The following is a 24,951-nucleotide window of genomic DNA, read 5'->3' on the forward strand; positions in this document are numbered from 1 at the left end:
GGAGGAAAACTGATAGGTCAAGGTCACATCAACTAAGAGGGAAAACACCTGATAGGTCAGGTTCACATCAACTAAGAGGGAGAAAAACTGATAGGTGATAAGTTCACATCAACTAAGAGGGAGAAAAACTGATAGGTCAAGGTCACATCAACTAAGAGGGAGAAAAACTGATAGGGCATGGTCACATCAACTAAGAGGGAGAAAAACTGATTGGTGAAGGTCACATCAACTAAGAGGGAAAAAAACTGAAAGGTCAAGGTCACATTAACTAAAGAGGGAGAACAACTGATAGGTCAAGAACACATCAACTAAGAAAGAGAAAAAACAATAGGTCAAGGGCACAACAACTAAAAAGGAAAAATAGAATTTTCACTCAAATTTCAGTTTGGATGTTTTTTTTTAAATTATAAACAAGGTCACTGTTATTATAATAGAAAAACTGTTTTTGCTCAATATCTTTTGCGTTTGAATAGAGGTTAATTATGCAGAAAGTATGTAGGTATCTTAAGTTTGACCTAGTTGGTAATTGCATGTGGAGTGTGTCAGATGAAAGTCAAGGTTGCTTTTATTAAAAAAAGAAAAACTGTTTACGCACAATAAATTGAGTGAGACATGAGGTTTTGAGCGGATTATTGTTTGAATGCAGTTTACATTCTGACCTAGCTTGGGATTTTAATCGGATCCTGTCTGCTTAAGGTCAAGGTCATTTTTACTACAAATAGATAAAAATCTGTTTGCTCGATCAGTTGATAGAGATGGCAGCTAGTGCCCCCAACAGTCTTAGGTTTGAGACTTGCACTTTCCCTCACAAAAATAATCCTTAAGAAGTAAAACTAAGGATGCATGAAACTGTCAGAGACAGCTTTAAAGATTCAAAGAATGAGTGTATATGCATGGGTTACAAGAACCTGACGCCTGGCAGGGGACAAAAATTCCACTCGTCCGCTCGTATTGACGAGTGAAATCTTGAAAGGACGAGTGAATTTCCCTAAAGCTCTCGTCCTACAGGACGAGTGAAAAAAAAACAGATTTTTAAATATGTATTTTCTGACCAGTAAGACTTTTTTTCATTAAATAAAATCATTTCTTAAAGCATATCTATTCCGAAAGTAGAACGCGAATGAACCGGAAATCGTAATTGTAAATTTCATACAGCAGGTGCGCGTTGTTATGCGAGACTGTGTCCCGAGTAAATATTGGCTTTTTGGTGTAAACTTTGCGCGTCCATGTTGACAGGGAACCATCTGACTTCATTCACTGTAAGTATTGATTTTTTTAAGCAGGTTTTCCGAAGGAAAAAACTGGTTATTAGATTGGCGAATGCGGGCGGGCTGGCTGGCTGGCTGGCGGGCTGGCTGGCTGGCTGGCTGGCGGGCTGGCGGGCTGGCGGAATAAGCTTGTCCGGGCCATAACTATGTCGTTCATTGTCAGATTTTAAAATCATTTGGCACATTTGTTCACCATCATTGGACGGTGTGTCGCGCGAAATAATTACGTCGATATCTCCAAGGTCAAGGTCACACTTTGAGTTCAAAGGTCAAAAATGGCCATAAATGAGCTTGTCCTGGCCATAACTATGTCATTCATTGTGAGATTTTAAAATCATTTGGCACATTTGTTCACCATCATGGGACGGTGTGTCCCACGAAAGAATCACGTCAATATCTCCAATGTCAAGGTCGCCACGACTAAAAATAGATTTAAAAAAAAAAAAAACTTACAAAGGGGGTTAATTTTTTTTGGTCATTTCAAAAGTTCAGTTTGAGTTTTCTCCCTTTATCAGATTTTTTTTTCACAATGAAAACCTGGTTTTGTGACAATTTTGTCCCTTGTTAAAGAATTATTTTACTGCGAAGTACGGTTTTAAACCAGTCTGAATTTTATCTGAAAAATGTCTGACATACGAGCGTTCTTTAATGGGGGCAGGAGCGATGTTCAACCATCCGAAATGGAAAGCACGCAAGCATTAGAAAAAGGAAAAAACAAATTTGTCTTCATTTATTTATTTTGTGTTCCTCATAAATAAAGTAAGTTAACATTTCGTCTGTGATCAGCTGGCATGATTAACTGAGTAAGCAGCATTTTAGCAGTGATAAAGGAAACATTGTTAGTCATATCAGTCCTTTGCAATCTTTCTTTCACACATATTTGAAGGACAAGTGCATGTGTTTGCAGGACGAGTGAAAATTTTAATGCACTTGTCCTGCAGGACGAGTGCAATTTATAAATATTTTTGTCCCCTGCCTGGTAAGCTAAGTTGTTATAGCAACCTTCTAGTACCGGTATTCAAGTGCTCATGGGTTCAAGTCTGTATGAGGCACATTTTTCTTGCAAGGTCAACTTCAGCACACAGCATACAGGAAATAGTTGCTTAAAATGCTTTTAGTTGCTTTTCTACTGTTAATCTGGAGGAAATTCAGTGGCATCATGGTTGATAGATCCAATTATATTATGTTACTGGCAAGTCAGAGATTATTGGATGTAGCTATAAATGCATTTAATGCATGTGACAAACTATCAGCACAACTGTCTTATTTGGAGAGACGTGTTTTTGTAATGATGACTTACAAGACTTTCATTATGAAATATGTTTATGAATGAGCTAAATAACTATGTACCATATAGTTCTTAACAGGCCACTAAATACAAGAAAATTATGTGCAATAAATGAAATACCTAAATAATGGTCAGTCATTGATAGTCATGTAATAGTAAATCAAATACCATGTAGTCTTGTTAAATATCCACAATCATATTGGGTCATTTGCATTTGAGTTATCTATGGGGCATATTTGCAGCTCTAGTTAAAAAAAAATTAATATTTAAACAAACACGTGTCAGTGTTCTTTAAGACTACCGTAAAAACGCAGTCATTAGTCGAGATTTTTTACCTCCAAAATTTGTTTAAAAAACTGGTATCGACTTATGAGGTGGTCCATGAAAAAAATAATGAAATTCCATGAAAAAATAATGAAATTTGACGAAGATTGATCCCCGCGGCAATAGTTGTTGTTGTTGTATAAAAAAAATCGTTGATTTACGACTAACAAAACGTCGTATTTTTGCTGATACTTACCGATTAATATAATCACAGTTTGCAATTACTCTTGTTTTTATTTTGATAATTTAATCCAAAGTCTTCATGTAAGCAGGTGTTGTTTTTTTACTGTTCATGTAAACAAAGAATCAAGGACATCATTTAAAGTCTCGCGAAAATTCGCAATATGTGTGAATCGACAGTTTGACGTCATCAAAGGAAAGCCGTTTCCTGTCAAGAAGCCATAAAAAACACCTTTCTCGCCAACAAAATTGGATTCCTTTGTTTAGAGAAGCGATATGCTTAACCAATTGCATGTTTGTAACTCGCTAGCAATCGTCCCATTATGCTTGAGCACGTGTATAGCTCCGCCTTTGAAACTGTTTCAGCGAAAAAGGTGGAGTTAGCAGTCTCTTGGGTATGTCAATCATTGTTATAGAAACACGTTTTACCGAGACACTAATCAATTGTTTTGACAGTCAGATTAAAAGTACAAAAAAAGTTCATCGTTCATCGGATTAAAAGCGGAAAATAATTTGTGGATAATTACTAGCGTGAATTATTGAGTGCAACCATTTAATAATTAGATAAACAAAAACACAACTGGACTTACGATAAATCTTTGAAAATGCCTGGCAAACGCAAAAACCAGGCTTATGACAATGCATTTAAAATACGTGTGATAGAGTTTGCGGAGAATTTAAATAACAGTGCTGCTAAACGTGAGTTTGGTTTAAGTGCAATGTATAGAATACTACTGCAACTTCATGTACATTTAAAATGGCGTCCGTTTATGAAATTCGTAAACAGAAAATTTCTGACTCGACTTATGAAGCTAACATACTCAAAATCTCCAATTTTGGTACCAAAGTATACCCCCGGACTTATGAGCCGGGTAGATTTATGACTGCGTTTTTACGGTACTATGTTTAATATTGTTTACTAAAAAATTCATGGGATGTTATTTGTAGAACAATTTTGTTGATTTGTTTGGTTTTCAAAATATTTTGAATTTTTTTTTGGCAATTGCCTTAATATTGGAGTACTTTAACAAAACCATACATTTTGACCTACATTTGTATCATTTTAATAAAAACCTTTAATTATATGGTAATATTAAACATAGCACAAAGGATATATATTCTTAAGCTTTTCCGGTGATTTTACATGATATGGGTGTATTTTCAGGTTTTTGAATACTATTACGTTATGCTAATGAGCAGATGATATGAGACACAAGTTAAAAGTTCAATTTTCTTACGTAAGCTGTATCAGCATTTTCTTATGTGTATCGTATTAAATTTGGCAAAAAATATAAGAATGAGGAAAGCCATTTGAACCCATCCAATAACCAAACGACAAAATAGTGTGGACAGATTTGAGGATAATCGTCTTTTGACTTTGGAAAAAAATAACAAAATGTCAAAGCAGAAGCGATCAGTTGCGGAGCTTCCATTGAGTGTGATCCCGCACTTACCCATAATACCATCAGGCCGCAGAGGCTCGCAGGTCAAGCCGATAATCTACGTGACCGATCACAGTCTTCCTGACACCTCGGAGAATGGATATTGCAAGAATGTGGTGGCCCAAGCCTTTAGCCGTTCTGCTGAGGTAAGGAATCGTTTTAGATTCTTTTTCAGTTGTTTGACCATTAACTTTTCAGATGCACACCTTGAAGTGCTTAAGTTGTTTAGTCCTTTACCACTTAGATACATAATTTGATGCGTTTGTAGTCCCTTAGAAAATCATATTAAATTTAAGAAGTTACTAGATTCAAGTTTTAAATGTTCCATTTCCTACCCTAAGACAAAGATGAGCAGCAAACAGCATAAAAGCTGAAATGCCTGCAAGTGAATTACTCACACTGGCTGTGCTCAGATTTTAAGTTGGGTGCATTGAACAATTTTCACCTGGCTTCTGAGCCAGAACGGGTTAAGTGTTGATGAAGTCCCTCAAAGGGACTGGTTCACATATTTTCTTAAAGGAACTGGTGCACAGATTTTCTTAAAGGGACTCTTTCACATATTTTCTTAAAGGGACTCAGGTTCACAGATTTTCTAAAATGGACTGGTTCACAGATTTTCTTAAAGGGACTGGTTCACAATTTTGTATAAGAGACTGGTTCACAGATTTTGTTAAAGGGTCTGGTTCACAGATTTTCTTAAAGGGACTGGTTCACAGATTTTCTTTAAGGGACTGGTTCACTGATTTCGGCAGTTTTTTTAATGTGTTTCATTCAGTACCTGTGTAATTGACAGATGAAAACATTGGAATTATAGAGCTTTAAGTCTAATAACAAGAATAAAAATTAGGACAGGCAAAGGAATGAAAGAAAAAAGTTTGCTTCACCAGGGCTTGTACAAATGTCCTTAGAAATAAAATGCTGTTGCCTTAACCTTTCAGCATGATCCAGACTGATATATTTGATTATGGCTTTTTATCTAAGCCATCGACATGTTGTCACAAAATGTAACAAAAACGGATAATAATTAAACACTCAAAATTAATTGATCATTTTGCGTTTGACATGTTTATATTTTTATCTATTCGAAATGATGATTATTCTTAAACAAAACTGTTCATTATTGGTCTATTTAATTAGTGCTATTTTCTCCCAGCTCACAGTACAGTAATTTGTTTATTTTTATGCCCCCGGTAGTGTGGCATGTAGCATTTTAACTGTCCGTCCGTCAGTCCGTCCGTCCGTCCGTCCGAAAACTTTAACATTGGCCGTAACTTTTGCAATATTGAAGATTATAAGCAACTTGATATTTGACATGCATGTGTATCTCATGGAGCTGCACATTTTGAGTGGTGAAAGGTCATGAAGGTCATTCTTCAAGGTCAAAGGTAAAAAACAAATCCAAGGGAAGTAACAAGCTTTAAAGGAAGATAATTTCTTTTTATCATTTGGCAGGTACAGATCATTTTCACAAGGGAAGTAATATTTTTTAAAGGGATATAATAAATTTTTTTTTTTTTTATCAAAGCTGCACAGTAGGGGGCATTGTGGTTCTGACAAACACATCTCTTGTTATTACAGTTTTGTTAATAAATTTGTTTGATATGAAACAATAAAATATGTGAACAAGTGCCTTTAATACCTCAGCTTGCCTCATTTCAACAAAGTTTCTAAAAAATGAGACGTATCAAAAATCTTTTCAAATTGACAGCTAATTAACATACAAGAAACGGCATTGATATTGTAAAAGTATCAAATAATTACATTTTGGTAATCATTATTATGTCCCCCACTATAGTAGTGGGGGACATATTGTTTTTTGCCCTGTCTGTTGGTCTGTTGGTCTGTACGTTGGTCTGTACGTTGGTCTGTTTGCGCCAACTTTAACATTTTGCAATAACTTTTGCTATATTGAAGATAGCAACTTCATATTTTGCATGCATGTGTATCTCATGAAGCTGCACATTTTGAGTGGTGAAAGGTCAAGGTCAAGGTCATCCTTCAAGGTCAGAGGTCAAATATATGTGGCCAAAATCGCTCATTTTATGATAACTTTTGCAATATTGAAGATAGCAACTTGATATTTGGCATGCATGTGTATCTCATGGAGCTGCACATTTTGAGTGGTGAAAGGTCAAGGTCAAGGTCATCCTTCAAGGTCACAGGTCATCCTTCAAGGTCAAACATCATATAGGGGGACATTGTGTTTCACAAACACATTTTGTTAGTATAGTTTCTATCTATCGCATGCAATGTATGTGATGAATCTAGAATAAATTGAGTTAGTACATGCAAGCTACTATTTATTTCAATTTCACCAAACACTTTCAAACATGCACATAAATAAATTAATTACCCCATAAACAAAATTTAAGTTTTCAGTGAGATAAAGGCTGTTTTCCATATTAGAATCTAAGCTTTTTTAGCATGCATTGGCTTATGTGTGGTGGACATCAGATTTAACAAAATGCTAAAATGCACCAAATTGAAATTGTTGTCTCTGCTTGAAAAAGTGAGGCCATACAGGAATCGCCTGCGGGAGCTTTTATGATTGCCTTTTGTCCGTTGTGCGATGTACGTTGTCCGTTGTGCGGCGTCAACATTTGCCTTGTTAACTCTGTAGAGGCCACATTTATTGTCCAATCTTCATGAAATTTAGTCAGAAGGTTGGTCTCAATAATATCTTGGATGAGTTCGAAAATGGGTACATTTGCTTGAAAAACATGGCTGCCAAGGGGCGGGGTATTTTTCCTGGCTATATATGGCTATAGTAAAATCTTGTTACCACTCTAGAGGTCACATTTATTGTCTGATCTTCATGAAACTTGGTTAGAAGATTCATCCCAATAATATCTTGGACGAGTTTAAAAATGATGCTGGTTGGTTGAAAAACATGGCCGCCAGGGGGCGGGGCATTTTTCCTTAAATGGCTATAGTAAAACCTTGTTAACACTCTAGAGGTCACATTTATTTTCCGAGCATCATGAAACTTGGTCAGAAGATTTGTCCCAATGATATCTTGGATAAATTTGAAAATGGTTTTGGTTGCTTTAAAAACATGTCCACCTGGGACGGAGCATTTTTCCTTATATGGCTATAATGGCTTTAGTACAACCTTGTTAACACTCTAGAGGCCACATTTATTGTCCAATTTTCATAAAATTTGGTCAGAAGATTGGTCTTATTGATATCTTGGATGAGTTTGAAAATAATTATGTTTGCTTGAAAAACATGGCCTCCAAGGGGCGGGGCATTTTTCCTTATATGGCTATATTAAAATCTTGTTAACACTCTAGAGGCCATATTTACTGTCTGATCTTCATGAAACTTGGTCAGACCATTTATCCCAAAAATATCTTGGAAGAGTTCAAAAATGATGCCGGTTAGTTGAAAAACATGGCTGCCAGGAGGCGGGGCATCTTTCCTTATTTGGCTATAGTAAAACCTTGTTAACACTCTAGAGGCCACATTTATTTTCCGATCTTCATGAAACTTGGTCAGAAGATTTGTCCCAATAATATCTTGTTAACTCAGGTGAGTGACTTTAATTGGGCCTTTCAAGCCCTCTTGTTATAGAACTATGCCTACTGTTTTCTAAGCAAAACAATTTTGAAAGGAGGACAAGCAAAAGTCGAGCACGTATCAGGAAAATGTTTCATCCCTTATAGAAGCCTGCACACTGCTGTCACAAAGTACTGTTGTCTGTTTGGTATTTCCTGTGACAGGCAATAATAAGTCTGAGAACACCGGATATAGGCTCGTGTAATGCTTCGGTGGAAGAAGATTTATAAGCAGTTATGCCTGTCAGCCTGGGTCGAAACGTTCATGCCAGAGACAATGCAAACATCCCGTTACATTTTACATGATTGTGATGGTCCTCTAAGATTCTTAGGCAGTGAAGTCTGTCAGTGGATATCACCATACGCAAGAGCCCAAGTTATGTTAGTCCAGCAATTTTTTTCCTTCTTTATACAGTACCGGAAAACAACAATTTCCCAATTAGGAAAAAACTACATATTTCTTTATTGCTGTCAAAAAAATTCTCAATTGTAGGCCCCCCCCACCCCCCCACACAAATTTTTTTTTTTTTTTTTATAAATAAAATGCAACATCTAGTTTGTTTCCCTATGCAGCTCTATAGCTTGAACCTAAGTGGATATAATATTGACAACTTGACAACACTTAGTTATCAATTTTTAAATATGTGGGAGCAAAAAAATCAAATCCACCTGTTTCCCAATATAAAGACTTCACAACACGAATTTTCCCAATATCAGTTCTTTTTGCGCACATTTTTCCCAACGGCTGGTACAGGTAATTTTCCCAAATGGGCAAACCAAATCGCTGTAGTCAGAGTGTCAAACATTACCATAATGACCATGCAAACATGCAGCTACTTTTAATACTTTTAACCCTTTGCATGCTGGGAAATTTGTCTTCTGCTAAAATGTTGTCGGCTGAATTTCTAAAATTAGCATTTTCTTCGATTTTTTTTCAAAGAATACTATCAGAATAGCAAACAGTTTGGATCCTGATGTGACGCCACATTCTGTGGCGTCTCATCTGGATCCAAACTGTTTGCAAAGGCCTTCAAAATCCGGTTCCAGCGCTCAAAGGGTTAATATGATGTCTTGGTGCTGATAGATTCATAAGCAATGGTGGCTGTCTGTCAATTACATTCAGTGATAATTCAAGATAGAAAAGTACAAGTTTGAGGAGAATTTTTGGTAAAAAAATATTTCAAATAAAAAGAATGGCCTGAAATTATTACAAAATTTTTATAGACTTTTACCAAACAAAACAAATGTCAGAATCTGATTTTGTCAGAAACCTATAAACATTTTTTATAAATACAATTTCAAACAATGTTAATAATATGTACATGTTTAATAGGGTTTGGAGCCAAAGGCAACGTCTTATACAGTTCTTCACCCTTAATCAGATATGAAATGAGGACAAGCAAAAGTTGAGCATGTATTGGTTAAATTGTATTCACCTCAAATTGAGGCCTGCTGATCTCTACTGTCACACGGTACGTTCGTCTGCTTTGTATTTTCTGTGACAGGAAGTAATGAAGCTGCGGTTTGCGGATATCATATATAGGCTGCGGTAATGCTTTGGTGAAGGAAGATTTACAAGCATATATGCCTGGCTGTTGATGTCAAAATGTTCATCCCAGACACCATGCAAACTTCCTGTTACTTTTAACATGATGTCTTGGTTCTTGAAGATTCATTGACAGCTACTGGCTGTCGGTCTATTTTTACAAGCAATAATGCAATCCATAGACAGTTACTGGCTGTCAGTCTATTTCAAAAAGTGATTATGAAATCCATAGACAGTTACTGGCTGTCGGTCTATTTCAAAAAGTGATATTGAGATTAATAGACAGTTACTGGCTGTTGGTCAGTATTTCAACAAGTGATAATGAGATTGATAGACAGTTACTGGCTGTCAGTCTCATTTCAACAAGTGATAATGCAATTCATAGGCAGTTATGGCTATCGGTCTATTTGAACACATGATAATGAGATTAATAGACAGTTACTGGCTGTCAGTCTATTTCAACAAGTGATAATGAGATTAATAAACAGTTACTGGCTGTCAGTCTATTTCAACAAGTGATAATGAGATTAATAGACAGTTACTGTCAGTCTTTTTCAACAAGTGATAATGAGATTAATAGACAGTTACTGGCTGTTGGTCAATTTGAACAAGTGATAATGCAATATGGGAGAGTCCCAGTAAGCCACTGACCACTCAAGACAACAAGCCAGTAAATGTTGTCAGTCGATCGGTGACCATGCAACCATTTTGCCACTTTGAATGGGTTTGGGAGAGATTCATAAGTGGAAAAGTGTGTTAATGGAAGTCAAACATTATGCTGCGTGACCATGCAAACAGGCGGCCTATTTGAACTCTTTCAGTGCTGGAACCGAATTTTGAAGGCCTTTGCAAACAGTTTGAATCCAGATGAGACGCCACAGAACGTGGCGTCTCATCAGGATCCAAACTGTTTGCTATTCTGATAGTATATTTTTTGGAAAAAAACAGAAGAAAATGCTAATTTTAAAAATTCAGCAGACAACATTTTAGCGGACAACAAATTTCCCAGCATGCAAAGGGTTAACCCTTTCCCACTTAGAAGCAAAGTGAAAATGGCTATGTGCTATCAGCATAAAATGACTATGTGCAAACAGCATAAAACCAGAAGAGCCTGTGAGTAACTCGCTGTCTGTTCATGTTTTATGCTGTTTGCTGCTCGTCAGTATCTAAGGGTTGGAAATAGAGCCTCTAAAATTTGAATCTAGTAAGAAAGGTCTTTAATTAAATTCAACATTTTGAGGGACTACAAATGTGTGAAAGTAAATATCTAAGTATTAAAGGTTTAACATGATGTCTTATTGAACTTGAGTTATTAGCAGTTTTTTCTGTCAGTAATTGTCACGCTATTTCCCAGTAACCTCACAAACATTTTACCGCTTTTAACTTGACGAGGTGCTTGTAGAGTTATAAGCAGTTCAGGCTGTCTTTCTATTTCATTCCATTTCAAAGTGACAGTGCAAACATATACTGATGCTGTGAGCGTGATAAGGTCATGTCACTTTTACCCTGATGCTGTGAGCAATAGTGTCTGTAATTGCCTGTTCTTGCCTGTTCTTGCCTGAAAACAGAATACTGTATATTAAATACAGAATAGGAAGGCCCAAACTCTCCAGTGGCATCGAATTTCTCTGGCAGTTAGTTTAAACTTACTTATTTTAGCTTGATTGCATCAAAAGCCTAAGGCTTATTTGACATACTTTCAAGTCCGGGGACTAAAACCAGTACTTGGTGTCTATGGGGATGATCTCAAGAACGCTCCCACAGTTGGGATCAAACCCATGACCTCCCAGGCGGTAGGGGGACACCATATCCTCTACGCCACGGCGACCCAGTCAGTTGCAGTTGCATTATACTTGTGAAAGTGGGCATGTTTGTGTGCCTTGGGTGTAGTTGTTTAATGTTACAAGAAGTCTCATTGGTCCATATTTTGCAATTTTGAAGTTACATCAATTCTATTTGGTTTATATTTCAACGTTAGATCAAGTTAAAAACCAAGATTTGTTATGCCCCCAACAGGCGGCATATAGTTTTTGCAATGTCCGTCGGCCAGTCAGTCTGTCTGTCCGTCCATCACTTTTTTCGTGTTCGCTCTCTAATTCAAGTAGTTCTCATACGATCTTCACCAAACTTGGTCAGAAATTGTATCTAGATAATGTCTAGGCCAAGTTTGAACATGGGTCATGCCTGGCCAAAAACTAGGTCACAGGGTCATTTAGTGCGTTTCAAACATTCAGTATGGTATCCGCTCTCTAATTTAATTAGTTTTCATCAGATCTTCCGCAAACTTGGACAGAAGTTGTATCTAGATAATGTCTACAATAATTTCGAACATGGGCAATGCGGGGCCAAAAACAAGGTCTTGGAGAAAAAAACTAGGTCAGGGCAGCACTTAGTGCATTTTAAACATTCAACATGGTGTCCACTCTATATTTGAAGTAGTTTTCATCCGATCTTCACCAAACTTGGCCATAAGTTGTATGTAGATGATCTCTAGGCCAAGTTAGAACATGGGTCATTCCGGGCAAAAAACTAGGTCACTTTGTGCGTTTTTAAAACATTCAGAATGGTGTCCGCTCTCAATTTCAAGTAGTTTTCCCGAGTAGACTCGGTCCTTGCTAGTCAGTCGTCTCTGGATTTACATATTTTTAAAATACTGGTTGCTCAAATAGGAAAATACTTTCTAACATGTTTTCATGACCCATTTACAAACTAGTACAACATATAAGGTCCATTTGCAAAGTATTTTACATTTTGCGATTAATTAAAGAAGTTGTATACTGATATGGCAGCAAATAATTACTAAACATGAGTCAGTGCAAGTGCAGCTTTACATTACAAAGTTGCACAGTGAATCATGTGCAAAGTATGGATGAACATTACCCATCTGCATAAATCTGGTTCAGTGTGAATTAGTTTAAACGGATTTATAATAGCTTGATTGCATAGAAAGCCTACGGCTTATTTGAAACGCTCTCAAGTCCATTTCCTGGGACTAGAACCAGTACTTGGTGTCTTTGGGAGGAAATCTAAAGAACGCTCCCGCAGTCTGGATCTGACGTGTGACGTGGCTAGGCAGACACCATATCGACTACACCACTGCGGCCAGTGTGAATTACTATCTATGAACACTTCAAGTACAGTGAACATGACCCATTCGCAAAGTGGAATGTTCATAACCTATTTTCAAAGTGAACATTACCCATTCGTAATCAAGCAAACTACACATGACTATAATGTACAAAAACTACATTGCACGGTTCATTACCACTAGGAAATTAAAACATGTACATGTATATGGCCTGTATATACTAAAAGGTTACTGCCTAAGCGTATTTAATATATCTGCTGAGGCAAAGATAAACTGTACCTCGTTCTAGGACATCTGGGCTTAATGCATGTGTATAAAGTGTCTTTCGAGATAAGCAGCGATTATACGTTCTGCTGTTATGGTATTTATTGTTTAAAGGAAGTCTCTTTTAGTTAAAATTTAATCTTGGCGGCCTTTGTCCTAATTGTACAGCACTGCACAGGCTAATCTTGTATAACACTATACACATGCATTAAGCCTCATTTTCCCAAGACGAGGCTCAAATTACACCCAGGCTCAGTCCTTGCTGGTCACTCCTCCCTGGATTGACGTATTGTAAAAATACTGGGTTGGTCAAATAAGAAGTGACCTTTTAGAATGCATGTAACTCAAATGCTTTGCTGGTACATTGTTCCCCTTACATTATACATATTTAAAATTTCATTTCAAATGTCCATTTATATGTTTTCAGAATCAGAATAGCATATAATTTACTTTATGCTACAAAGTGAAAGAAACAAAAAGTGAAATAAAATTGGTATTGCTATGATTTTTTGCCAGATAATGTTTATGCCCTTCGAGTAAAACCTCCAGACTGTTGTTATCCTCGTGTACTACAAATACACACTGTAAAAGGTAAAACATGCAAAACATTACTTGTATTAATCCTGGGAGGTTAATGAATAAAAAAAAATCATTTGATGAGTATTTAAGTCCTGGAAGGTCAATGAATAGAAAAAAAAGGCATTTGATGAATATTGCAGATGTTTCACAAACACTTACTGCTCTGCTGTAAAGATGTATGAATTTCCTTTGTTATGATCAATAAAAGATGCATGTGCCTGCAGAAAGAATGTATGACTGTATTTCCAGTTGACATTTATAGACGGTTAATCTATTGATACATCATCTGGAGATCCTGAATGATGCTCAGTGGGTTTTTATGTCCCCCACCACTATAGTGGGGGACTTGTACCTTGTTTTTGCCAATGTGCCGTGGCTGCCTGCCTGGTGCGCCATATGTAAACGGACGACTTAGATCCCAGTGATCGGGGGGGGGCTGAATATGTATATAGAAGCAGACTATAAACCGCACCTTTAACTTTTTGCCATGTCTGTTGGTTTGTGTGTTGCAATAACTTTTGCAATATTCAAGATAGCAACTTGATATTTGGCATGCATGTGTATCTCATGGAGCTGCACATTTTGAATGGTGAAAGTTCAATGTAATCCTTCAAGGTCAAAGGTCAAATATATAGGGAAAAATCGCTCATTTAATGAATACTTTTGTAATATTGAAGATAGCAACGTGATATAGTGGTGAAAGGTCAAGGTCATCCTTCAAGATCAAAGGTCAAATATATAGCTTCAAAGCGTCGCAAAAGGGGACATAGTGTTTCTGACAAAAACATATCTTGTTTAATATTGAACACAGTAACTTCATATTTGGCACGCATGTGTATCTCGTGGAGCTGCACATTTTGAGTGGTGAAAGTTCAAGGTCAACCTTCAAGGTCAAAGGTCAAAAAATAAAAAACATAAATTGTCTTAACTGTTTTAATATTGAACACAGCAACTTTATATTTGGCATGCATGTGTTTCTCGTGGAGCTGCACATTTGAGTGCTGAAAGATCAAGGTCATCCTTCAAGGTCGAAGGTAAAAAATTAAACAAAAAACAATTCATTTCTCCATTCAATCTCTTACTTAATTCTCGTGGAGCTGCACATTTTGATTGGTGAAAGGTCAAGGTCAAGGTCAAGGTCAACCTTCAAGGTCAAATGTCAAAAAATTAAAAACATTAATTTTCATTTCTCCATGCAATATCTTACTTACTAACATTTTCTTACTAACATTGTCTTTTCTGTTCATATTTCAGCCTGACGCATCGACCTTGCCTATTTCAGTGTGCCTATCTGTCCTTCATTCTGTGTGACTGTCCAAAAACTATAACCTTGCTCATCACTTTTGCAATACTTAAGATAGCCACTTGATATTTGGCATCCATGTGTATCTCACGGAGCTGCACATTTTTAGTGGTGAAAGGTCAAGGTCATCCTTCAAGGTCAAAAGTCAAACAATATATTTTTATGCCCCAGGATGGAATGATCTGGGGTATATTGTTTTTGGCCTGTCTGTCTGTCTGTCTGTCTGTCTGTCTGTCTGTCTGTCTGTCTGTCTGTCTGTCTGTCTGTCTGTCTGTCTGTCTGTCTGTCTGTCTGTCTGTCTGTCTGTCTGCCTGCCTGCCTGCCCTGCCTGCCTGCCTGCCTGCCTGCCTGCCTGCCTGCCTGCCTGCCTGCCTGCCTGCCTGCCTGCCTGCCTGCCTGCCTGCCTGCCTGCCTGCCTGCCTGCCTGCCTGCCTGCCTGCCTGCCTGCCTGCCTGCCTGCCTGCCTGCCTGCCTGCCTGCCTGCCTGCCTGCCTGCCTGCCTGCCTGCCTGCCTGAGTGGTGAAAGGTTAAGGTCATCCTTGAAGGTCAAAGGTTAAAAAAAAAATTCAAAGCGGTGCAATAGGGGGCATTGTGTTTCTGACAAACACTCAGGTCTGGTAATTGGCCCCATTCCCAATTGAAAAAAGGATATATTTTTCCCAAATGGGACCTAAAAATTCCCATGGAAGGTTTAAAATAAAAATAAAAACAATTTTTTAGATCTCAATATTTTGTTCATCTCCGGTCCATACAAGTTCAACCTTAGTAAATATAATACTGAAAACACTTGTATACTCTATTTTGAAGCATGTTTTAGAAAAACAACAACAACAGTAATGTCCCAATTTTAGTCAAAACACCGCACATTTTTTTAAATCAAAAGGGACATGGCCCTATTCCCAAAATGGTGAAAAAACCACTGATGCTCATAACAGTATACAATGCTAGGTTGTTGGTCAATAGAGCAAGGTCTTTCATGACCTTTCAAGCTCGTACACAGGTTACAAATGTTCTGCTTAATCTAAGGAATAGTTTCCATTTTGGAATTCATGGTTAAGTCAACAACTAGTTAACTTAAAAACTAACAACATTTTTATTGCTAAAAGCATGTAAAAATTGCACACATTGAAATAGTGACATTCATATTGAAATCTCTGCGGAAACTATTGTTAACCAGGTTTTCCGAAGGAAAAAACTGGTTATTAGATTGGCGAATGCGGGCGGGCTGGCTGGCTGGCTGGCTGGCGGGCTGGCGGGCTGGCGGAATAAGCTTGTCCGGGCCATAACTATGTCGTTCATTGTCAGATTTTAAAATCATTTGGCACATTTGTTCACCATCATTGGACGGTGTGTCGCGCGAAAAAATTACGTCGATATCTCCAAGGTCAAGGTCACACTTTGAGTTCAAAGGTCAAAAATGGCCATAAATGAGCTTGTCCGAGCCATAACTATGTCGTTCATCGTCAGATTTTAAAATCATTTGGCACATTTGTTCACCATCATTGGACGGTGTGTCGCGCGAAATAATTACGTCGATATCTCCAAGGTCAAGGTCACACTTTGAGTTCAAAGGTCAAAAATGGCCATAAATGAGCTTGTCCTGGCCATAACTATGTCATTCATTGTGAGATTTTAAAATCATTTGGCACATTTGTTCACCATCATGGGACGGTGTGTCCCACGAAAGAATCACGTCAATATCTCCAATGTCAAGGTCGCCACGACTAAAAATAGATTTAAAAAAAAAAAAAACTTACAAAGGGGGTTAATTTTTTTTGGTCATTTCAAAAGTTCAGTTTGAGTTTTCTCCCTTTATCAGTTTTTTTTTTCACAATGAAAACCTGGTTTTGTGACAATTTTGTCCCTTGTTTTCATCATCAAATGCACAGAAAGAATCAGTTTTCAAATTAATTTGCTGGCCCCACTCATTCCATCCTGTGAAACCCTTCAAGTGTCACAATTCTAGAACCATTACAAAGAATAAATTAGTTTCCATACTAGAAGTGATTTTAATCCATTCAATCGTTCCTCCATTGCATGTTGTTTAACTTTTTAGCTCACCTGAGCACAACGTGCTCATGGTGAGCTTTTGTGATTGCCTTTTGTCCGCCGTGCATCGTCCGGCATGCGTCGTCAACGTTTTGCCTTGTGAACACTCTAGCTAGAGGCCACATTTATTGTCTGATTTTCATGAAACTTGGTCAGAACATTTGTCCCATTGATACCTCGACTGAGTTCAAAACTGGGTCAAAGGTCGAGGTCACGATGACCCGAAAGAGTTAAATGGTTTCCGAATGATAACTCAAGAACACTTATGCCTAGGATCATGAAACTTCATAGGTACATTGATCGTGACTCGCAGATGTCCCCTATTGATTTTCAGGTCACTAGGTCAAGTGTCAAGGTCACGGTGACCCGAAATAATAAAATGGTTCCCGGATGATAACTCAAAAACGCTTATGCTAAAGGATCATGAAACTTCATAGGTACATTGATGATGACTCGCAGATGACCCCTATTGATTTTCAGGTCACTAGGTCAAAGGTCAAGGTCATTTGAAAAAAGTTATGAGCTATTGTCATCACCTTGTCTTATTATAAGAGCAATTCAAATCGTTCTGACAGTTGCTAAATAATAAGAAAGCACAAAATCTAAATGCATTATACGAGTTGTGCACGGTAGTAAGAAATAAAGATTACAATAAAATTGTGTTTATATAGGCACAAAATAGTAAATACCAAATGTAAAAATATTTGATTATGCAATTGAAAGAAAATGTATATATTTGAATACGGTTCATACATATAAAAGGTGGATGTTAACTAGAACTAGTTAAAGATAATTTATTCAGCAAAATATAATGAAAGGAAAGGCAGATAACACTTTGACATAAGTAATAACATATAAAATGGTCATCAACAAATCTAAAATCTCAAAACAACAATGACGGAAAACTGTACAATACATACTTGCTATGACTCTACATATTGTTTAGAACAGAACACATGTTAACAGTTAAACTATCCTAGAAGTGAATTCAATTCATTCAAACTGATCTCAATTGCATTTTGTTTAACTTTTCTTATTATAAGTGCAATGCAAATGGTTCTGACAGTTGATAAATAAAAACTGTCCCAAAACGCACTCTGCAGTTTTGTTTTTACATGGCATTACAATATCATCACAATATATTAGATCAAAACAAATCTCCACAAGTAAATTATGTATCTAAATATGAGTCATTTTGGAGATTTAGATCAAGATTACAACAATACACTGATTATATACAATTTAAATGAAAAATAATCATCAACGAAACACAGTTGATTCCTTGCAAAATTACACTAAATTATAGATCTATGATGCCAAGAACTTCATTACCAAGGTACTTTTTAAACATATTCACATATATGACATTACTTGGCAAAACAGTTAATCATTCATGTGAATTATGTAATGTTATGTAACAGTAATTATAAGTTTGGTCAGGCCAAGAATTATTGTTGACAGTACATGTTCCAAAATGTCTGCACTTGAACTGGTTAAACAAACTATTTTACTTTAAACACTAGGATTTTGTTACTATTACATTGTCCCACAATGATGGATGCTGTGCTCCTATTGAAGTAGACTGACACTGGGTAAGCTAGTCCATCCCTCTTGGAAGCAAGAGTTGTCAGCTTCTTCTTGCCTTCACCATCCAGCTGAATGATAGTCCTGGATGCATATCCACAGACCAGAACCTGTCCCAGATCAGTAACATGGATACCATTTGGTGCTTGCAGGTCTGGGTCGGTAAAGGTGTGGAGAACTGTGCCATCTGTGGCCAGGGTGAGGACCTTGTGATGGAAAGGGTTGGTGACAAATATCTTGTCACCTGAAGGACTCACTGCACACTTCCCTACTGTAAAAGAGAGTCATATCATTGAAGTGACTTCTTTATAGAATTATTATGCTAATAAAGATATTCTTACACAAACCTCATTATGTACAATAACATTCTCTCAGTCAGTAAATGTACTCCTAGTCAGAGCATGCGGACATGATTATTATTTTGGCATTATCCCCGGCCATAGGCAGAGGGATATTGTTTTGGCGTTATCTATCTGTCTGTCCGTCTTTTTATCCCCCGCCATAGAAGGAGGGATATTGTTTTGGCGTTGTCTGTCCGTCCGTCCGTCTTTCCGTCCGTCCGTCTTTCCGGCTGTCAGTCCGTCCGGAGCCATATCTTGGAAGTGCTTTGGCGGATTTCATTGAAACTTGGTATGAGTAGCATTATACACCATCTGTTAATAACGGAGTTATGACCCTTTGTATCTTGAAAAAATGCTTTTTTGTGTCAGGAAGCATATTGGCGGGGGTTATTAATTCAATGAATTTGTTTGTTTAAATTTGACTCTTAAAACGATGAAAAAGTCCCATACACCGGGGAAGAAAAGTCATGAAAATACTTAGGCAAAGGAAGATCAATAGTGCTAAGGAGTTTTCATTTACAAATGAACCAATTATTAGGTATGTTATTTGCAAGCATAATTGTCTGAAGTGGACAAATGTAAAAACAATTTACCTTTGTGTAAATATGTATACCAATAATACAATTTTAATATTTCTATCATATTAATGATAATTTCAAATGTTATTGGAATATATACACCAAATTTTACCTGTATGGCCTGATGTATCTTCATACACTTTATTCATAAGGACTCCTTTCATTGAATACCTGTAAAGGGCAGTGCATGTGGTGAGATACAGGTTTGTGCCATCATAAGCAATCCCATAACAGCTATGTTTAAACTGTAACTTCCTGCCCTTAACCAGTCGCCCACCATTCACAGAGAAAAACTGGACCTCACCATCAGTCTCAATCTGCAGATACACAGTAACAGCTACTTCACTTGGTGTGATTTTACACATGTCCGATGGCCAACCAGTTAATTCACAATAAAACACCACCTGGTATTGATGATTGAGTAGCTTAACTTGTTTATTAGTTTGATCTGCAACAAGGATCTCATCATCAGAGAGAACACAGATGGCACTGATAGTAGCGCAGATTCTATCTGGATCACTTGGTTTGCTCACATTATACTCTGACTTTCCTTGTATACTGAGTGCCTGATCACTGAACACTAATATTTTCTTGGTACCGAGTACAATCTTCCCCAGACCTGACAATATAGACAAGTACTGTTGAACATCACTGTCTGCCTGGAATGTTAGTGAACTTTCTACCTGAACAGAGTTGCCCTTCAGATAAGTTTCAGATTGCTTTACTTGTTTCAGACATTTCTTACTTGCAATAAATGTGAGTTCTGCTTTGCCCTTATCAATAATGTCATTTATTGCGCCACTGAGTTGTTTTAGTTCATTTTTAAGCTTGATGCAGATGTCTAAATCAGTCTTAATAGAAGCTTTTAGACTGGTCATCTTATCATCTAGCTCTTGTATAGTGTTTTTTTCAATCTTGTCTAAAATGATATTCATTGTCTGGCGTGTGTCACGTATTTCATCTAATAGTTTGTCGTATGAAGCTTGCAAAGTCAGTATGTTGGTGTTCCAATGGTTCTCAAGTTTCTTGACTTCTTCGAGTATAGTTTGGATCTTTCTTGATAGTTGCTGCAAGTCTGGCAGAGGTCCTCTGGCTGACTCAGATATAAGTGTTACTTTAGTACACAGTCTGAAATGAAAATAACTTTTTAATATGTGTATGTGGTTTTAATGGTCATTATGCAAAAATATGTCTGAACCGTAGTTCATAATATTTGTATTGTTTTTAAAATGAGTTTTTCAGGTAATAAGATATGGACAGTACTTTTAATACTGGTTTTTATTTTGAAGAAGCAAAAAATGAATACTAGTCATCATTGTACTTTTATTTTCATGTTTTTCACACACAAAAATATCTTAAAAATAATAGATATGAATAATACTGAATTAATTGGTCTTTTTATGACAGCATTTATCATTTTAAACGCATATATATATATATATATATATATATATATATATATATATATATATATATATATGTATATATCTGAGTTACCTGTGATTGAGGAAAGCACAATTAGTGCAGCACAGCTGACTGTGGTCATTGCAGTACATTTTTAGATGTTTGTCTTCATGAAGGTCACACTTCAGAAGGAAATCCTGCACTTCCTTGGAGGCTGGCCACTTACTTGTGTCTCCCCTTCCATACGTCACATGTTTCCCAAATAACTGGCCATGGAGAGTGACACATTCTGCACAATAAAATTTCTGACAGGTATCGCAGTACAACTCCGCCCACTGGTCAATTTTGTGCTCAAGACACGGCGAACAACAAAAGTCTATAATAGAATCAGAGCATGTTTTCATTGTTGATTGAGAAAATGTAGCCATCTTGATCACTTTAGTGCAAATATTCAGTTGAAATCTGTAATCTTTTAATAACACCGTTGCAACTGGTGGCTAAAATCAACTGATATGATATTTTAATATTTTTGACTCTACTGTTTACTGATAAACATTTAAGCTATCAGTACTTGACTTGATGTTACAGTACTTGTTATTTAATCATATGAGGTGCATGTTCATACACCATCAAAGCAGCATTTAGGCCACTCCAAATTGATTATTTGGTCATCGGATTTCCCACACCTATTTTTTCAAAATGGAAAAAAACAAACGGCACGCACTCATTTTTTGTGTCCTTCTGTAACCATAGTGCATGTGTTTTTTTTTTATGTGTGAAAAAAAAGCAATCTCGCAGAAACGATTTTGACGCTGAATACGAATACCAAATAAAGTGTTTTGTAACCTTTTTAATTGATAACTGCAAACGCTAAAAAATTTGATTGAGACGACCAGAAAAAATGGCTTCCTGCTTGAGCAGCACATGTTTTGCTGTCGTGACCGTTTTAACAAATTGCGGTGAAAAGTTGCTGCAGGCAACACTTATAAATATAAACACATCTGCTTTGTTTTGTGACTTATTTGAATGTGTTTGTTCACGTTCGAACATGCAACTTTCATCAGATACCGTCGAAGCATGTTCAATTTGAAACAACATAGGGAAACATGACGTAGGATTTTTTTTTGAATTTTCGCAATTTAATGGGCATATGGACGGTATTTCCCTATATGAAGGCACATGTTTCCTATAACACAATTTTAAGTGAACAAACAATAAACATAAAATCAATTACCTAAATAACTCTATGTTTTCGGACACTTAAAAATAATTAATTTTTTTCTTGTCCGAAAACTTAGAGTCGAAAATTGAAGTGTCCGAAAATAGCGTCAATTGTATCAACGACTACCGGTAATAGAACGCGCTTGTAAAATACCATGCCGTATAGTAAAAATTACAGTTATATATGTTTGCACTGCATTTTAAATAATTTTAAATGCTTAATTTATTTAACAGAAAGTTACTACAAGGTTGTACTTTGACCAAAGAGTTCAGAGCATGTGATGTACCGATACTCGCTAGTATGAACCTGTAATTAACGCAATAAAAAAAAGCAAACTATGAATTCTTTGTTTGTTCATTTCCGATAGTTGTTGTCTAATACCTTCCATTGTTACAATATACAAAACATACAATAGGGTGCATCACACTTTGAAGCGTTTAGTATATGTCAGTTATTTTACTGAGAAGGGGTCGTAACATTGCGGTAGATAATTGAACTGTTAATTGACACTACCCCTGGTAATTGTCATAACGCTTATGCTATCGGGCGAAACCATTGTTTAATAACGGTTTACAAGGCTATTTACCCAATAACGCAAATGTAATGGTCCGTTGCCCTCAGGCATGCACCTGCCATGTTTGATGATGTTAATCTGGTTGTAAAACCCCATGATCGAAGTGTCATTAGATATCGAAAACAGGACCGAAATTTAGTAAAATAGCGCTGTAAAATATACTGTCCAAAAACTTAGAGACATTAATTATGGACGAAAACTCGTGTGTCCGAAAATTAAGAGTCACGGAAAATAATTATTTTTGCTAAAAAAAGGGGTGTCCGAAAACTTAGAGTGTCCGAAAACATAGAGTAATTACGGTAAGGCTGGTTCTAAAAGTTTCACAGGGACAGTGTTTATAAGTATTAAAATACATGGTTGATGGAACATGTTTTACAGCTAGGTCCGTGTATTTCAGAAACATCAAACAAGTTATGTATAATGTATAAATTTATTTCAGAAAAATACAATACCGTACTAGCCATCAATATGCGCCTTTTAAAATAAGGTAGCGACAATGGATTATATGCATGGTCTTTGTCCGACTGTCTGTCATCATTTTGATGATTGTCCCTCTTCAAGTGCTATTGGAACAATTGGTATACCTTTTCACAGCTTGCAACATGGTATACCTTTTCACAGCTTTCACTGTCGGGTCCCCTGAGAGGGGGAAATTCGCGCGTAAATGGGGAAAAGGGGGAAATTTCTATGCTTAGCTAGTAACAGTACAAAATCAAGTTTTAACACTATAATTCACCATACAGAGGGAGAAAAACATAATTCAAACTATTTTATTCATTAACATGTTATGTTCATGTTTAAAGTTCAACATTTCTGGGCTTTTCAGCGAATTGTTCAATTATTCTGGTGACCTCCTCTTCACCAAGTCTCTCCGTGTGCAGACAAAGTCTGATCAGGGACTTCAGTGTAGCTTCCCCAAGCCTGTTTCTCTGCGGCGTGCAAAGCAGGTTGAGCAAACTAAACAGTCTTTCAACACTCTCTTGACCGGACGTTTCTGGCGTTTCACTGCCGGCATTTGAAGAAGACTGACTTTTAAGTTGTACTTGTTTGAAAAGAATATCAATTTATTTTTAAGTTAAAACAGATTTGTCAACTTTTTTACGATAGCTTTTGTTGTTGTGCGACATGTTGGAATACGTATGGTTTGCAGTAGATGTCGTAAAGCGAAAGTCGTGATAGTGAACTACGTACGGTTTGCGGTAAAGGCTAAAATAAAGTAAACACGCGGATGCAGTTCAGGAAAGTTGTAGTAAATTCGTAACGAAAGACGTATTTAAATGAGGTATTGATTTTTATTGAATAACACTTCCGAGAGGGGAATTTTAAAAATATTTGGGGGAAAAATATATACTCTAAAGATGGGGGAATGGGGCCGAATAACGCTGAATATTTCATCAAAAAAAAACACTGGGACATATTTCGTCTTCAAAGGTCATATGCAACTTACTCCTATAAAATGAGGTCAATATACATGGACCTTATATTGTTTAATGTCAATTTGCTATAGCATCGTTCTGACATGAAATCATATCGGAAGCTTTAACGGCTGCAAATGCATATTACAGCGCAGAATCTTCATGGAAGAGTTATTCAATATAAAAATATATACATTATTTTTTTGCCCCCCCCCCCCATCGAAGAAGAGGGGGTATATTGTTTTGCACATGTCGGTTGGTCGGTCCGTCAGTCTGTCGGTTGGTCGGTCCGTCCACCAGATGGTTTCTGGATGATAACTCAAGAAGGCTTTGGCCTAGGATCATGAAACTTCATAGGTACATTGATCATGACTGACAGATGACCCCTATTGATTTTCAGGTCATAAGGTCAAAGGTCAAGGTCACAGTGACTCGAAACAGTAAAATGGTTTCCTGATGATCACTCAAGAATGCTTAAGCCTAGGATCATGAAACTTCATAGGTGCATTGACCATGACTGGCAGATGACCCCTATTGATTTTCTGGTCATTAGGTCAAAGGTCAAGGTCACAGTGACTCAAAATAGTAAAATGGTTTCCGGATGATAACTCAAGAATGCTAAAGCCTAGGATCATGAAACTTCACAGGTACATTGATCATGACTGGCAGATGACCCCTATTGGTTTTCAGGTCACTAGGTCAAAGGTCAAGGTCAATGTGACTCAAAATAGTAAAATGGTTTTCGGATGATAACTCAAAAATGCTTATGCCTAGGATCATGAAACTTCATAGGTACATTGATCATGACTGGCAGATGACCCCTATTGATATTCAGGTCACTAGGTCAAGGTCACAGTGACTGGAAACAGTAAAATGGTTTCCTGATGATAACTCAAGAATACTGAGGCCTACGATCATGAAACTTCATAAGGTACATTGATCATG

General features: G+C 36.9%; 1 protein-coding gene and 1 long non-coding RNA gene across 2 annotated transcripts; one reads left to right on the forward strand and one right to left on the reverse strand.

Annotated features, from left to right (window-relative positions):
* The first annotated feature begins 1,339 nt into the window (after positions 1-1,339).
* LOC127855351 (uncharacterized) lies at positions 1,340-16,667 on the forward strand. Its single transcript, XR_008037496.1, has 2 exons — positions 1,340-1,510; positions 16,224-16,667. It is a non-coding gene; the product is annotated as an uncharacterized LOC127855351 (long non-coding RNA).
* Positions 16,668-18,390: 1,723 nt separating this feature from the next.
* Positions 18,391-21,342, reverse strand: LOC127854506 (uncharacterized). Its single transcript, XM_052389571.1, has 3 exons — positions 20,889-21,342; positions 19,669-20,519; positions 18,391-18,743 (listed from the first exon to the last, which is right to left on the reverse strand). The coding sequence occupies exons 1-3, from the start codon at positions 21,221-21,223 to the stop codon at positions 18,391-18,393; spliced, it is 1,539 nt and encodes a 512-aa protein (XP_052245531.1). The 5' UTR covers positions 21,224-21,342.
* Between the last annotated feature and the right edge of the window lie 3,609 nt (positions 21,343-24,951).

The sequence above is a fragment of the Dreissena polymorpha genome, chromosome 13, assembly GCF_020536995.1.
Source record: "Dreissena polymorpha isolate Duluth1 chromosome 13, UMN_Dpol_1.0, whole genome shotgun sequence".
Lineage (NCBI taxonomy): Eukaryota > Metazoa > Mollusca > Bivalvia > Myida > Dreissenidae > Dreissena > Dreissena polymorpha.

What these genes read in the sequence shown, in the direction of transcription:
- LOC127854506 (XM_052389571.1), bottom strand. Translation starts at nt 21,223, where the DNA reads ATGGCTACATTTTCTCAATCAACAATGAAAACATGCTCTGATTCTATT. An exon ending in TGTGCTTTCCTCAATCACAG is followed by an intron (nt 20,520 to 20,888) that starts GTAACTCAGATA and finishes TTTTCATTTCAG; the next exon opens with ACTGTGTACTAAAGTAACAC. An exon ending in CCAGTTTTTCTCTGTGAATG is followed by an intron (nt 18,744 to 19,668) that starts GTGGGCGACTGG and finishes TCTCTTTTACAG; the next exon opens with TAGGGAAGTGTGCAGTGAGT.